The sequence below is a fragment of the Bemisia tabaci genome, chromosome 3, assembly GCF_918797505.1.
Source record: "Bemisia tabaci chromosome 3, PGI_BMITA_v3".
Classification (NCBI taxonomy): Eukaryota; Metazoa; Arthropoda; class Insecta; order Hemiptera; family Aleyrodidae; genus Bemisia; species Bemisia tabaci.
Window position 1 is genome coordinate 61,005,053 of NC_092795.1, and position 15,408 is coordinate 61,020,460.

General features: G+C 40.5%; 1 protein-coding gene across 1 annotated transcript in view; it reads left to right on the top strand.

Moving 5' to 3' along the window:
• The window catches only part of Kif3C (Kinesin family member 3C), a 70,156-nt gene that overhangs the window by 34,491 nt on the left and 20,257 nt on the right, over window positions 1–15,408 (top strand). Inside the window, exons 3-4 of the mRNA XM_019047691.2 lie at window positions 10,965–11,120; window positions 13,082–13,367. Coding sequence (XP_018903236.1) covers window positions 10,965–11,120; window positions 13,082–13,367 — 442 coding nt within the window. The remainder of the gene's footprint in view (window positions 1–10,964; window positions 11,121–13,081; window positions 13,368–15,408) is intronic.

The window sequence follows — 15,408 nt, forward strand, 5'->3', positions numbered from 1 at the left end:
GCAATTCTGTTGTCAGGAGACTTAAGCCTTCACTCACCAATTTTAACAAAGAAATTCGACGTAATAAAGCCGTGGTTTTTTAAGAGAGAAAATATCGCATTCGATACAGTTTCGATATCAGTGTCGAGTGCAATGTTATCTCTCTGAAAAAACCACGCCTTTATTACGTTGAATTGCTTCGCTAAAATTGGTAAGTGCGTGCTTTAGTCTCCTGACAACAGAATTGCGATGTCAAAATTTGAGAAAAATGACGAGTACCTGAAAAATGGAACCAATTGATGCGATATATCGCATGCCGTTCTGACAAAAAATATGGCGTCCATCGAATCACCTTAAGCTGAACCTTTTCTCCACTGACCGCTCATAATTTGCGCAAGAAAATCCAATGGAAAGTTAAAGTCCGGTATGACGACTGACAGAGACATTCAGCGCAATGCGACGACGATGGCTCCACGAATGAAAAAGTGCCTTCAATTTTGAGTGATACCACAGCACACGCAGAAGCTCAATAAGTCGCATGCTTCATTCCGCACGGGTTTTACGGAGGCCAATGAAGGGGCAAGAGGCAAACACTCAAATTGATGGGGTATTGACCTCATGTCGACCGTAGAGAAAAAAAAAAGGAGGTGTTTGCATCTTGAGGTTTGTTTACCCTGTGACGTAGGTCGGTACAACCTGGCCAGCGAAACGCGGAATGCGAGGTATGAAAAACGGACCATAATGTCCGATTTTTTTTGCTTAAATCAACTCATGATATAATTTCAATCACTTTTTGTAGAATGACTTTTTTCCATAAATTACACAATTTCCAAGAAAATCGATGATAAACTCGTTATACGGACCTACGTCATTCAAGATGCCCGAAATGCAAACACATTTTTTCCATAAATTACACAATTTCCAAGAAAATCGATGATAAACTCGTTATAAGGACCTACGTCATTCAAGATGCCCGAAATGCAAACACCTCCTTTTTTTCTCTATGCATGTCGACGGCGCAAACACCCAAACCGCGAGGCTCGCTGGCGACGTTGCAGATTTTCTGTCATACTTAATTTTTTGGCCGAAATGCTACTTATAATAAATGTGGAAAAACATCCGTGATTTTTCTCCTTCATGAGAGGCAGGTCCAATTCGTCGTCGTTCGGACGAAGGAAAGTAACTCCATTCCAAGGTTGCCAAATTGTTTCAAACAATTAATTTATTTTGCTAGAATGTACCTGAGCAATTTTTAGTCAAAATTTGTCTGAATTTCGCATTAAATCCGAGGAACAGTCGGTGAAATTTTCGGTTAGAACTGCCCAAAATGTTCCTTGTTAATATGCGATTTGCGAGGAGAAATCTGGCAACGTTGAAATGGAGTTACGTCCTTTCGTGGGGGGGGGGGGGGACAAATTAATGGAGAAGAAGAGAGTCAACGTACAGTAAATACAAGGAATTTAGAATCGTCGAAAATGCCACATGAAAAATGAAGCAAGGAGAGAAAATAATTTTTCAGGGGAAATTGAAAAAAATAAGAAAATGAAAAAATGGCAGGAAACACCGTGAAGATCAAGGAAAATGGGTGAATAAAATGGGATATAAAAGAAATGAATTTGAATGATGTTAATAATGGTATCCTTGCCGACGAAAAGTGATGTGGAAGAAAAAAGTTAAGTCTACGTATCATTTGAATATTAAAATGATGGAAAGAAGCTGAATCATCCAAACATTCGGTAATGTCAAAAAATAAGACTACATACCTTTTGCGACTCGAAAGTTCATAACAGACAGCATCAGTAAAGACCACCAGTTGTGAAGCTGGAAAATCTGAAAAATAAAAAAAAAGAAAATAATCGAAATGTATCAAAGGGATGAGAGCTATGATTTAAAGGGAAAATAGGGACTCACAATTTCGAGATGGGAGAAAATAAATCTGTGGGTTGCATATAGGATTAGGAGCTTTTGAAGCTTACAATTCAAAAAATACGAGTATGAAACGATGCAGATTGCGCAGAGGGAGATTGGTGGTGGAAATTTTGTCGGTAGAAGTAATCACAGTGACTCGATCTTAAAAATCGTCTTTGAACCACAATAAAAAACCAGGTACTCGTAAATCATGATTTGTGATTTTTGAGGCCAAATTCATGATGCAGAAACAAGTGAATAAATTAATTTTAATTTTACTCATAGGATACTTTTCTCATACCTACATCACCTCTCCAGAATGCGAAATATTTGAAAGAAAAAAAAAATGATTTCCACCCGCAATCAATTGTCCTCGAACAGGAAATCAGCAAAATTTGACTTATCGCCCCCAGAACGGTTCAATTTTCGGATAAATACTTGGGAACATGTTTCTAGTCGAAATATCAACATACACCTTAGGTATTGCCCAATTCGAGCATTGAAATGATCACACCCTATGAATATTTCAACAATTGCGAAATCATGCATAGATTGAAAAAAACTTGAGAAACAAATGAAGTAGTATATGGAATATTAAAGATACGGACCCATATTAAGCGGACAAAATAAAAAACGCAAGTCAACTGTCCGACAACCCGAGTGTTCATAGAAAAATGAATCTAGACCAACTCACTCGGCATTAAGTACAGCTGAAACTGCTGATTTTTCACAATTAGGAGAGGGCAAGCACATGAAGTCACTTATGAATTTCACGAACGCAAACGGAGTCTTCAAAACTGCTAAATCACGGACGGCCGGCGCGCGCGGCGCCATCGGGATTTTAAATCATGGGTGAACTGATCAGATCGAAAATTTTTCACAAAGAAAGTGCATCTCTCATCACGATTACTTTTCGCGAGGATTTACACACGATATCTTGAAATTTCCTCGAAAACAATTGACAAGCACTACAAGAGGGGCGGCACAACCGTAGGAAAAACGTTTTGCCACTTAAATGAACAGATTTAAGGTTTTAAACGGGGCAACTAGCCGACGGACGGATACTGCGTGCAAGTGGGAGGCAATCTTTAAACTAAACAGACAACTGACAAAGGAAAATGCCATAGGCTGGGCGTCGTTGGAAGGGGGAGGGGAGGGGTTTCCGCACGTGTACTAGAACGGTCTGAAACCATTGGGACTTCTGGTCCGGCGAAAAACCCGCGTGTGTGTGGGGGCCCGGCCCTCCTCCTACCCTTGCCGTTTCAGAGACACTTCCTCCGACGGGAAACCGATAAGTCTCTTCGTCGCTCTCTCTTATCGTCGCTCCTCTGACGTAAGGGCGTATCTCGATTTAGACATGAGCCCTGGAAAGTATGGTGTCATATGGACAACAGGGTTCACGTGGAAATCGAGATACGCCCTTACGTCAGAGGGGCGACGTTATGTAACCGTTTCGAAGTTTCAAGAAACCAATTTTGGCTGCTCCACCTGCCTTTTCTGGCCGGTTCCATTGTTACCCTGTCTAGACGCTGTCGCCGGTCTAGATTTCCTACGCAAAACAAGCTGTCTGGCTCTCTTTTGGACGACGCCGACGCGATAAGACGGAAAAAAGGACCTCAGATTTTTCCAACTGGCCAGCGCAGCGTTGCGACATAGAGGGGGAGGGGGGGGGACTGAAAAGAACCTAGAAAGAACCTCTTATACTAGCACGGGTGGCTTTAACGAAATCTGTAAACCGTAAACCCGTAACCCCAAAATCTTACAGCGGGAAACTACCATGGAATACTTAGGAGCCCGTTTAAGAATTACGTAACATACTTAGGGGGGAGGGGGCTAAGCCAGCGTAACGTTGCGTTACATATGGTGAAGGGTCAAGCTCAGCGTCTCATAACAAATTCGAGCCGGGGGAAGGGGGACTTTGAAAAACAACTTGCAAATAATTGAAAATTCCGCCCTTCCCGAATGAATATATTCGGCGCGTGACCCTTTTATCACACCTCTGTTGATCTCTTATCGTCGTATTTCAGCGAAATATCTCCAAAATACCCGAATTTTTTTCAAACTGTTTTCTCAGCCGTTCCTGATATTTTGAAAATTGGGGGGAGGGGGTGATGCTGGCATTACGCTGGCATTAAAGGGGCTGCGTTACGGGTGCGTTACAAGGGGGAGAGGAGGGTCAAATTGAAAAAAGTACGTTGCGATTACGTAGTGCTTGAAGGGCCATGTAGAAAGCATATCCGGTAAAATGAAAATCGACCATTGATTTTGTTGACATTTTCTCAGTGCAAAATTTTTTTGCACCGAACTTTGGCTAGGTCTGCAAAAAAATAAAATAAAAAGAAATTGTTGGGAATATGATGGTTGAATCTTGTGCAATCCTCAGCGCTGAGGCCGGAAAGGACCTCTGTTTTTTTTCATAATACCCACCGATGTCCGGGAGACTAATATTTTACTCACAAGCCAAGCTTTTCCGAGAGAAATTTTTACTGCGAAATTCATGCTTCATCGCCACTTTCACCCAGCCTTGGGGAGGGGGGGGGGTCGAGGAGAGCGAGTCACCATTCTGTTTTTACGTGTTAAAGGATATAGGTACCTACGTCACTAAAGCGTCACACGAAGAAGAAGGGGTGGGGGCAAAAATGCCGTAAAAAAGTTTGTTACATAATTAACAGACGGCCCCTACTAAGTAGGAACAATACTTCGACAGCTCACTTCAAAAATTGAAAAAATTGACAATTGTCTACTCATTCATGATTAATTCTGAAGGCAGGAAAGAGCTAAGGAAGATCTTACCGTGATGAAGGGATTATCTGTAAAGACAGGAACAGCTCTGATTGCACCAATCTGACTGACTCTTCCATGCACCGCCTTGTCAATTGTTGCAGAGACCAGAAAATATTAACTGTAAAAGAAATAATAAAATACCTTAAGAGATAAATCCAACTTAATATTTTGTAAATCGTCTAATATAATATTCCCAACTAGTATACGGCAACGAAAATATCGGTATAATGTTGCAATTTAAGGCAATAAAACTGAAATTTTTACGGTTTAGCCGCCAATAATTTTTTGCGGCGAGTTAAAGGCGATTTTTACTGAAGGGTGGTTCTTCATCAAAACACTGCGATCTTCCTGATAAGGACATTTTTTAGAGCCTGAGTTTTAAAAATTATCGCAAAAAATCAAAACAAATCTCAAATAAAAAAATTCAACAAATTACTGTATCATCGCATAAGATTGGAAAATTGGAAAAGAAAAAATCAAAAGACACCGCTCCCCCTCTTTCAAGCTTCTTAAATCGGAGGTTGTACATGGTCACATTTAGTTTCCTCCGAATCGCTAAAATATTTAGCGATTCAGGCGGAAGACGAATCAAATCAACATTGAGAGAGTAAAGGTAGGAATGTGAATCACTATCAAAACGATATCCTCAAACCAGATATCATGAAAGTACCACGAAAAAAGTTTGCCGATAACTCGTATACAATGACAACCGACACGAGTGGCAAAATAGTAACTTCACTGATTGCGAAACTCTCGGGATTAAAAAGAATCTCGAGGAAATCAAAAGAAAAAATCGCCCCTCACAGTTTCTTCACTCAGGCGATTCTGTGCGTAAAAGCATTTCTTAGTTGACAAGGAAAATTGAAGCATTGGGTGAAGAAAAGGGCATTTCTTGTCTGCAGTGTCTCAGGGCCTCTGTTAACACCCCAGCCACTATTAAAGGAAACTCAAGAAATTCGCTAAAATTTTTACTAGATTATCGTTCAATTTTACAATGCTGAAAACTAAAAATTTTAGAAAATTCTCTCAATGGTTTCCTCTCTTAAATATTAACTAACAAATATTAACTAACAATGGAGATTCTAAACACCGCAACCGAGAAATGCGTTTTCTGCACCCGGCGCGGGTCAATTTTTGATGATACGAGCAAGCGACTTACCAAAAACACTGAGTGAATTCCAAATTATATCCACGAACCAAACATTTTAGTATCACGGAAAAATGGCTACAGAGAGCGCATTCAACGACTACGAGTTCAAGTGACATTTACTTTCAACTTTGAAAAAACTCAACAAACTAAGGGATATTGGACAGAATAAGTAGCGCTTCAAAATTATAACAGCGAGGATCCACCGAACTTGACAGAAAAATTAGCGCCTCAAAATCAGAAGCACCTAGAGAGGTCTGAACCGTCACCTTCGATTTCACACACCAGACTGCCTTAGACGTTTCACGTAACGTCTCCGATCAGTCCCTGGTAAGGAGGTGGTGGTGCGGTGGGGGAGGGGGGGGCAGGGGTGGCCAGATATGCGGAACATCCGCTCGACGGAATCCCTGTCTGGCCGTTTGGCGACCGGCCGGCGGCATCGGAGAAAATTCTCTTCAAGAGTCGGATGAAAGGGAAATCGGCAGTAAAAGAGAGATAAGAGTCTGGGTGTTGACTAAAAGAGGTGATGACAAAATACCCGTCGCGTTGGGGGAAAAACTTGGAAAAGGAGGGGCGGGGCATAGTCACACCTCACCGAACCACGAATCTCAGTTGTCACGAAGGACAACGCTGCCGTGCTAAGGCAAAACATCGTATAAACCCTCAGCCGTTGCCAAATTTCCTTGGATAAATCAGAAGTTTTTGGGGAAACTCGTAGATATATTTCTTCCAATTTTTCAAAGAATTTTTTTTCGTAATTTCGTCGCCTTCCTGACATAAGGGTGTAGATACCACTCTGCAATGAACCCTGTCTTCCATACGATCAACGCTTTTCCGGGCTCATCTCAATGTGTAGTTACGCCCTTATGTCAGCCAAGCGACGATTTGATATAAATAGTTTGAAAATGTTAAGGAAAAATATTCAAACATTTTCCGAGAGTAAATTTGGAAAACTTCGAATGTTCATACGGAGTTTTTCCTTAGCGCGGCAGAACGTAACGCAAGAAGACGAAACGAGGACGGAATTGAGAACTTTTACGGTAAGAGGGCGTAGGAGGTTTTCAATGCTGCTAAAATTGTGACATTTTTTAATCGTTTGCGGCAGATGAAATTCATTCACAGTCAACTTACTTCCTTGCAATAGTGAGGAAAAACTCGGAGTGGATTCTGAGGAAAATTTCCAGCAGAGCTGTCTGATAAGTTACAACTGGAGAACTACGTTGCACAATCTTAGCAACAATGTAGGTCTCACAAGCCCTTTTACCGACAAAAGGCCTCAATTGCAACCGAATCTGAGGAGGGGGCGAGAGTAAAATTTTTGCACGAAAAAATGTCACTTTTGCCAGGGAGGACGGGGGAGCAGATTTCAAAAAATCTACAAATCTGTCCTCAAACCATTTAAGTGTCTTTTAAAAAAAGGGCTATAATTTTATTCTAACAGCAAGCCGGGGGGCTATAGGGGGGGGGAGCAATTCGTATCCGTTGCTCTCTTCAATTCTGCTTTCCTATAGGGAGAAACGCAAAAACATTATTCGGTAAAATTTTTGGCGAGGTGTACGTCAAAAAAATTCTTTAAAAAAGTTCTTACTTTAAGAGTTTTTCACACTTTTCCCTACTATCTTTAGATAGGCAACAAACATAGCACTTCGATGCAGTGTCACGAGTTCTCTATTTCAGAATCTTTGCTATAATTTGGAGAGGAAACTTTTGGGTCAGTTTTTGGAAATTTTTCGTTTGGAGCATTGTGGAATCGTGGAGAATATTCACGAAAATTCCACACAACTGCTTCGATCATGATGGAGCGGAAATTCTGCAACACCGCGATCGAGAAGTGTCCTTACCGCACCCAACGCGCGAATTCGTCCTCTCCCGGACGAAGGAACGTAACTTCATTCCAAGGCTGCCAAATGTCCTCAAACAATCGCTTTATTTTACTGAAATGTACCCGAGCAATTTTTAGTCAAAATTTGTCTGATTTTTGCATTGAATCAGAGTAATAATTGGTGAAATTTTCAATTAGAAATGCCCCTAATTTTCCTTGCTGATATGCAATTTGCGAGGGGAAATTTGGCAGCATTGAAATGGAGTTTCGTTCTTTCGTGGGGAGGAGGGGGACGACAAATTGACGGAGATAGTTGCGACCGGCCAACGATTAATTTATTTCACAGAGTGTACATATGCAATTTTAATTGAAAAAATTTCTGATTTTTGCATGAAATCTGAGGGAAAAATCATTGAAATTTTCAGTCAGAAATGCCAAAGATTTTGCTGGTAAAAATGCGATTAGCGTGAGAGAGACGACGGATTTTACCATTTAAATGCAATTTATTGCGATCTATACTACTTGGGCAACCAATTCTCCATCAAAACTGTACAATTTTTGGTGGTATAAGCAAGTGACTCGTCGAATCAACACTGAGAGGTATAGGAATAAAATTTCTTCTAAAATGACTTACAAAAAGATTTCCTCAAATCAAATATTATAAAAATACCACGGGAAAAGACTAAAAAATACTCGTAAAATGACGACCGACAAGAGTGAGAAAATAGCAGCGCGACCGAATTGTGAATAAATAAAAAATATCCAGAAAATCAAAATGAACAATCAAGGGTGCAAATTGCTCTAGGCATCCGCAATTTTCTGCAACGCGCTGGGTTTTCGCGAAAAGGTCAACGCGTACCGGCTGGTCGAAATTTTATTGAATTTTTTGTTAATTTTAGAATGAATGCCAATTGAAAATCTGAAAACTGAAAAATATAAAGAAAAATAACAATACTATTCTCAGCTTCCACAAATTGCACCCTTGTAAGCAATCGCCTGTGTTTCATACTACACGCAACCACACTCCCATCGATGATATGAAATTTTCAGTGATATACATAAACATAAAGCAAGTAACTCACCAATTCAACACTGCTGAAGAGTATACTCAGGGACAGAATGACTTCCAAAACGACATCCTCCAGCCGAATATCATGAAATTTTATCGCGTCACGGAAAAAAGGCTATACCGGAAACTTTCACAATGGCAACCGAAAAGAGTGAGAAAATAGTAACTTTACTGATATTGTGATACACAGCAAACTATCGAATTAGACAGAAAGGAAGAGTCTCTAAATCACAAGCACATCTCTCGGGGCAACGAACCATCGAATTTTACAGAAAAATTAATCAGTTCCTCAAAATCACCGTATAGTACTGTACAGTCTCTCTCGGTTAGGTGTGCCCGACTGCTGCACGTGCCTGAAGTTTCACTTGTCCGATCAGAATCGGGAGGTGGAAGGGGGACTGTTACAGGCGGGTGGCCAGTGCGTATTGGCGACCGGCTGGCGCGACGCCCGGGTGTCAGAGAAAATCTCTTACCAGGAGTCTCAATCAGAAGAGAGAGGATCGGTAGTTGAAGAGAGGTGGTGCCCGAATCGTACGAATGATGATGAAAAAACACCCGTCGCGTCGGAGACACTCGAACAAATTACGCTACGAAAACTTGCGAAAGAAAGGGCTAGACAGACTGATCACACCTCCCCTAAGCACGAATGCTCATTCTACCTTGATTAGGAAAAACGCCGTCGTATATTCCAGAGCTGCCTAATTGAGGCGTTGGGTGTAGAAAGAGCATTTCTAGCTTGCAGTGCCTCAGAATCTCCAGTGCTAATTTTTATTTTAGAGAGGAAACTATCGGGAAAATTTTCTGAAATTTTACGTTTTCAGCGCTGTAAAATCTTAAAAAATATTCAATAAAAGTTACAAAAAATTGCATACATTTGCCTTAATTATAATGGACGAAACGTTAGCGGAAATTTTGAGACACTGCAACCAAGAATTGCCCTTTCTGCACCCAGCGCCTCAATTACCTTAAATAAAACGTTTATTTTTGAGGAAACTTATGAGTACTATCGTCTTCTGGCGAATTTTTAAATGGCTTAGATCTGATTGCAGATCAAATTCTCTTAAAAATTAAAGGAAAAATATTTATAAACCATGTTGGGTGTGTTTCAACTGAGAAATTTTGGCTACATTTGACGGCTCATATGGCGTTCTTCCTTAGCACGGCAGTTTTGTCAGAAAGTATTACGTGGCCCAAGAAGAGGGAGAGGGTTTGCTCCAGGATGCTATTGCATTCGAGTCATGATGGGTAGGAGTAAAGTTGGACGGTAGGGCGTAAGTTTTGCTGAGAAGGAGGGGCGAGCAGATCCAAAAGAATCTGCAAAATGCTATCCGTCCTAAGAAAGAATGCGGTAAAAATATCTGAATATTGCCAAATCTTCTTCGATAAAATATATTCATTTTTGACGAATAAGGATTTCTTTTTCTTAAAATATTGGTAGATGCTTAGGATTAAAATGCGAATGAAATTTTCTAAATAATTGGAACAAGAAATCAAGAATATTGAAGGTTTTCAAGAAAATTTGTACTTCAAAAGAGGATATTTCCTTACTCTTGAAGGGGTTACACAAAGTTCTTCCATAGCACGACAAAATTGACCACGCACTTGAGGGCTGATTATTGAAATCGATAGATATAGCTATAGATAAAGCTATAGACGAGGGACTCAAAGGTAATTTAAAAAACAAATGAATGGCAACCAACGAGCGAACCTATAGTTAGTCTAGTATTTTCCCTCTTACAATTAGTTTATAAGAACCTCCCGTTTCAATCAATAGGATCGCTCCATTTTCCTTTTGTTTCCTTTTTTATCGCTCCATAAACCAAAATTCAATCACGGAATTTTGAGTTTTATGAACTTCGATATTTGAACGTTTATGGGAATTTTTGAAACGATCCGAGATTTTTAAACATGCGCTATAAATATGGAGCCGATGTGACTGGTTGGAAAGGCCTTGAAAGCCTTGCCTTGTTGCCAATTTCCCCGGATGACCATCTCATTGCAGAATTTTGAGTTTTTTGAACTACGATATTTTGACGCATGTGGGAATTTTTGAAATTTCACTCAGAGGTTGTTTCAATTATGCTATAATTTGGAGCCGATGTGATTGGTCGGAAAAGAACTTGAAAGCTATGATTTGCTGTCAATTTCGCCGGATGACCATCTCGGGCGTGGAATTTTAAGTTTTTTGAACTACGATATTTTGACATGTATGGGAATTTATGTAATTCCATACTTATTAATCATTTATGTTGCAGAAAGTGGTAGAGATGGACAGCGAGCGGTGCTGTTGCAGCATCACGAATCCAAACGACGCATCTGCTCCGGCCAAAATCTTCACTTTTGACGGCGTCTATGATTCGCCTGCCACCACAGAGCAGATCTACAATGAAGCTGCCTATCCTCTTGTTGAGGTATCCTTTCATTTTCACCTGGAAATACGCATGTTTGCACTTATTAACTGTAAGAAATAACCAACATCAGGCTCGGACTGGCCATAAGGCCAATCTGCCATTGGCAGATACGCCCCCTTTCCGCGCGGAAAACACACCCCTCTTATAGGTAGCAAAATAAACAGAAAAAAATAATTACGACCGAGAATATGTGAGAAAAATTTCTTAAATGAACAGAAGAGGAGAGAGTTAGACCTCTTAAGAGACCTTTAAACATATTTCCTCCTTTTCAAATGACTGTTAATTTGGACATACCATAGCATAGCTCGGGCAAACTTAATTTATCTCGAAATTCAAAAGTAAGAGACATCTAAAATGTAGACGCGATACAACTATTCGCGCAAGATGGTTGTCCACATTGCATATGAAAAATGTAAGACGCGATGCCGTGAGTCGTAAACTCGCAATGCTCTGCTCTAGTTTGAAGCAACATTACAAATAAGACAAACGGAAACAAGCACAATATGGTAATAAAGCGAGGGAAAGGATGGGCTTTAACGACGGCGCAGGGATACAACTATTCGTACTTGATGGACGTCCGTGCTGCATCTGAAAAATTGAAGGCGCGATGACGCGAACCGTGAGCTCTCAATGCTGTGCTTTACTTTCAATTTTGCAATTTTTACTCCGTGCGATCGATAAACTTTGAACCTGAAAATAGCGTAAACTTGTGCTGATTTGCCAAAATTTTCGGAACCCCTCTCCACGCAGGGAATACCCAACCAGGAAATATCACATTACGTCCCTTTAACCAGCCAAGGGTCTACGCCCTCAGATGCGTGCCAGTCCGACCCTGACCAACATGCATTCTCCTCCATTGAACATATGTAGGTATTTAAAACAAACGGAACTATCCCAGTTTTAACTTGAGCTATTAATATTGCTATTTGATTTAAATGCGTTTAATTATAAATTTGAGCGATCGATCTCTAGAAAAATGCACGTGGAATGATCGCGTGGCGGAAGACATTCTTTAATGAAGGGTCAAAATTTTTTAACTCTGTAAATGCATTCAGTGCGGTCTGAGAGGATCATATTAAATCAGGGATGCAGTAGCTAGTACCATTACTTTTTCCATGCTTTCGTGTAAGATTCGTTTGATTTCGATGGCTAAAGTGCGAAATCACGTATCTTTATTGCGGTGCTTTAAAATATCCGCTCCTGTTCTATGTTTTCCGAAAAAACAAGCCAACTTTATAAATTGAAAATACAGAATATTTCGTCAAAAGACACCTTCAAAAAAAAAAAAAAAAAAAAAAAAGAATGACAGGGAATCTGTGACGTAGCAAAGGAAGACACGTGGCTTCGCACTTTGGCCATCGATGTGACGCCTTTGCTTCAAGTAAGTGGACGCGTCATTATATAAACATCCTTTCATCAATCATACATTTTTCAACTTACCAATGCATTTGACTAAGCTGAGCACTCTCTCCCCTCAGTCTTGTGCTCAAAATTTTTACTCTAACTGAAATTTTTTGGCATTGCTTTCCCCGCAAAATAGTGTGGACCCATCATCATTATATGACCACCATGTTACATGCACTTTCGGCCCATTTTAATTTTTTTCTTGTTTTCAGTCTTATTTACCGGTCAAGTTGGCCTATAGGTTAGCGCATCTGACTCCAGGTCAATAAGGCCCGGGCTCGAATCCCGGTAGTGGTGTCCAATTTTCTTGGAACTGACGAGTAGATCTGCTGAAACAAATCCTACTCAGCCCTGATCCCTGAAAATTTGAAAAATTTGGAGCATGGATGTGCACTAACCTTGCGCGGTGGCTGTTTGTCTAGGAACTAGGGCCAAAGTTAACCCAACCTAGAAAGAGCTCCAGCTCTTTGTAAAAAAAAAAAGAAAAGAAAAGAAAAAAAAAACACAATTTAGTGACGATATCACAAAAACCAGGCATGATTGATGTTTTTGTATAGGGGGTGTTGGAGGGTTACAACAGCACGGTGTTCGCGTACGGACAGACGGGTTGTGGGAAGAGCTTCTCGATGCAGGGTGTGGAGGAGCCACCCTCGCAGCGCGGGATCATCCCCCGGGCCTTCGAGCACATCTTCGAAGCCATCTCTCTCGTCGAGGATATCAAGTATCTCGTCCTCGTCTCCTATCTTGAGATCTACAACGAGGAGATCCGAGACCTCCTCAGCGAGGACAAGAAGAAAAAGCTTGAACTTAAAGAAAACCCGGAGAGAGGCGTCTATGTCTGCGGTTTGTAATCTCATATATTTTTTGTTCACGATACAAAAAAAAAAAAAAAAAAAAAAACAACCAAAAAAATGGGAAACCAAGGCTGAAAGTAAAATGAATGCCTAGGACGTCTCGGGGTTGTTTCAATCCCTAGCTCCTTGACCAGGAAACAAAGAATATAAAAATTAGAAGTAAATATTTTTGTTTCCTGGTTGAGGAGGGGTTGAAACCACCCCGAATCCAGGGATTATGTTTGTCTTCCGCCGTGGTTTCCCATTTTCTTGTGTCTTGTTTCGCTTAACTATTCGAGCAACTTTTGTAAATCATTCTTTTTTGTTCACGTAAACTTGCAGAAGATAGTAAATGCGGCTGCCTTGCGCTTGACATGGAATTAAAGTATGTTTTTTTCACGATTAATAATGAAATTCGGCAATTTTCAATAATCTGAACAATTCCTTTGAGTGCTGTTGATGACAGTGAGCAATATTACCAAAAGTTTAGGACTTCCAGTCAATAAAATCACCAACTCCATCCCAGTTGGATCCGCCTCTACACATTGCAGTTACCTTCGATTATAAAACAGTGTGTCTGTCTCTTGTTATCAGATTCCCCTGAAAATTTGGCTTTTAAGACAAGAGATCCAAATCACGCATTGGAGCTGAAACAAATTATCACCCGCAAATTTTACAGGAAACAGATGAATCAGATTAAAAAATTTTCTAAAAAACAGATGTGCATTTTTAAATGAAAATTTCACCCATTTATTCTCTAATTACCCTGGTAAAAATTGGTGATAGGAGCTGCGTTTCAAAATACCATAGGAGTTCTTATAGCAGACTGAAGAAGGCGATAGAAAATCATACAGCTGGCTGTAGAAAGTGGAAAAATCATACGGCCGGGCTACACGAAGCGATAAAAAATTAAACAGCCGGGCTATAGTTCCTGTCGCTGGGCTTTACACTTTATCGCCTGGCTGTTGCTTTTTCGTCATCGGCTATAGAGGGCTATAAAAGGCTATAAGAAATTGTGTAGGAATTCGTGTGCTTTGTAAATCCGCAAGTTTGTACGGAATAACCATAAAATTTACATAACGCACATTATATTTTCCTTAATGACATATTTGTTTTCATCAATTAAAATGAGAATAATCTATACAGAGTTTGCAAACATTTCAAAGTCATGCGTTGAACAACGCTGACTCCACGAAATTAAATGTTAGAGCCTGACACAAAGCGGAGCGGCAGCGCACTGGCGCCTACAAACCTAACAGGGATACTTCACGCACTGCGCAATGCGTGAAGTATCCCTGTTAGGTTTGTAGGCGCCAATGCGCGTTTCGCGCTGGCTGCCCGCACGCCGCGCTGCGCCGCAGCGTACCACGGCGCTTGAAGCAACTATTTCACACCAGAGGTATTGCACAGCATCGTACGAAATTGAAGGCGCTCCAACTTATTAGGAATGGCAGGCATCTTTCAAAAGTACGGAGCTTCCCTTGCAAAATAAATCAAGATACTACGGCCCAAAAAGAGAGCAGTAGTCCAAAAACTCACTAAGTCCTTGCATCCGTAATTAGTAACGGATATCATACACTTTATCGTCAGGCTGTTGCTTAATCACCATCGGCTATAAAAGGCTATAAGAAATTGTGTTGCCGGCTATAGAAGCTATTGGAAATCTTACAGTCGGCTGTAGGTCTATGGTATTTTGGAACACAGATTCTATCGCCAATTTTTACCAGGGTATGCGTAAAAACTAGTGAAATTTTCGACAGAAACTGCTCAGTCATGGGCTCATAAAAATTTGAATTTTCTGAATCAATTTTACAACCTTCCTTCGTTCAGGAATACAAAAGAATCCAGGCTTTGAACGGGTGGGGGGAGGGGGAGCAGAAGGGGGGTCCGGGGTATTTCCTTAGAACATTTTTGAAATTTTGAAGTATCTAATTATGCACTTAAAGTAATCTCGTCATGAATAAATATAAACACATCGACGGCGAAACTACCAAACCACGTATCTCGGTTTGCGACGTCGCAGACTTCCTGTCATACTTTATTTTTTAAAT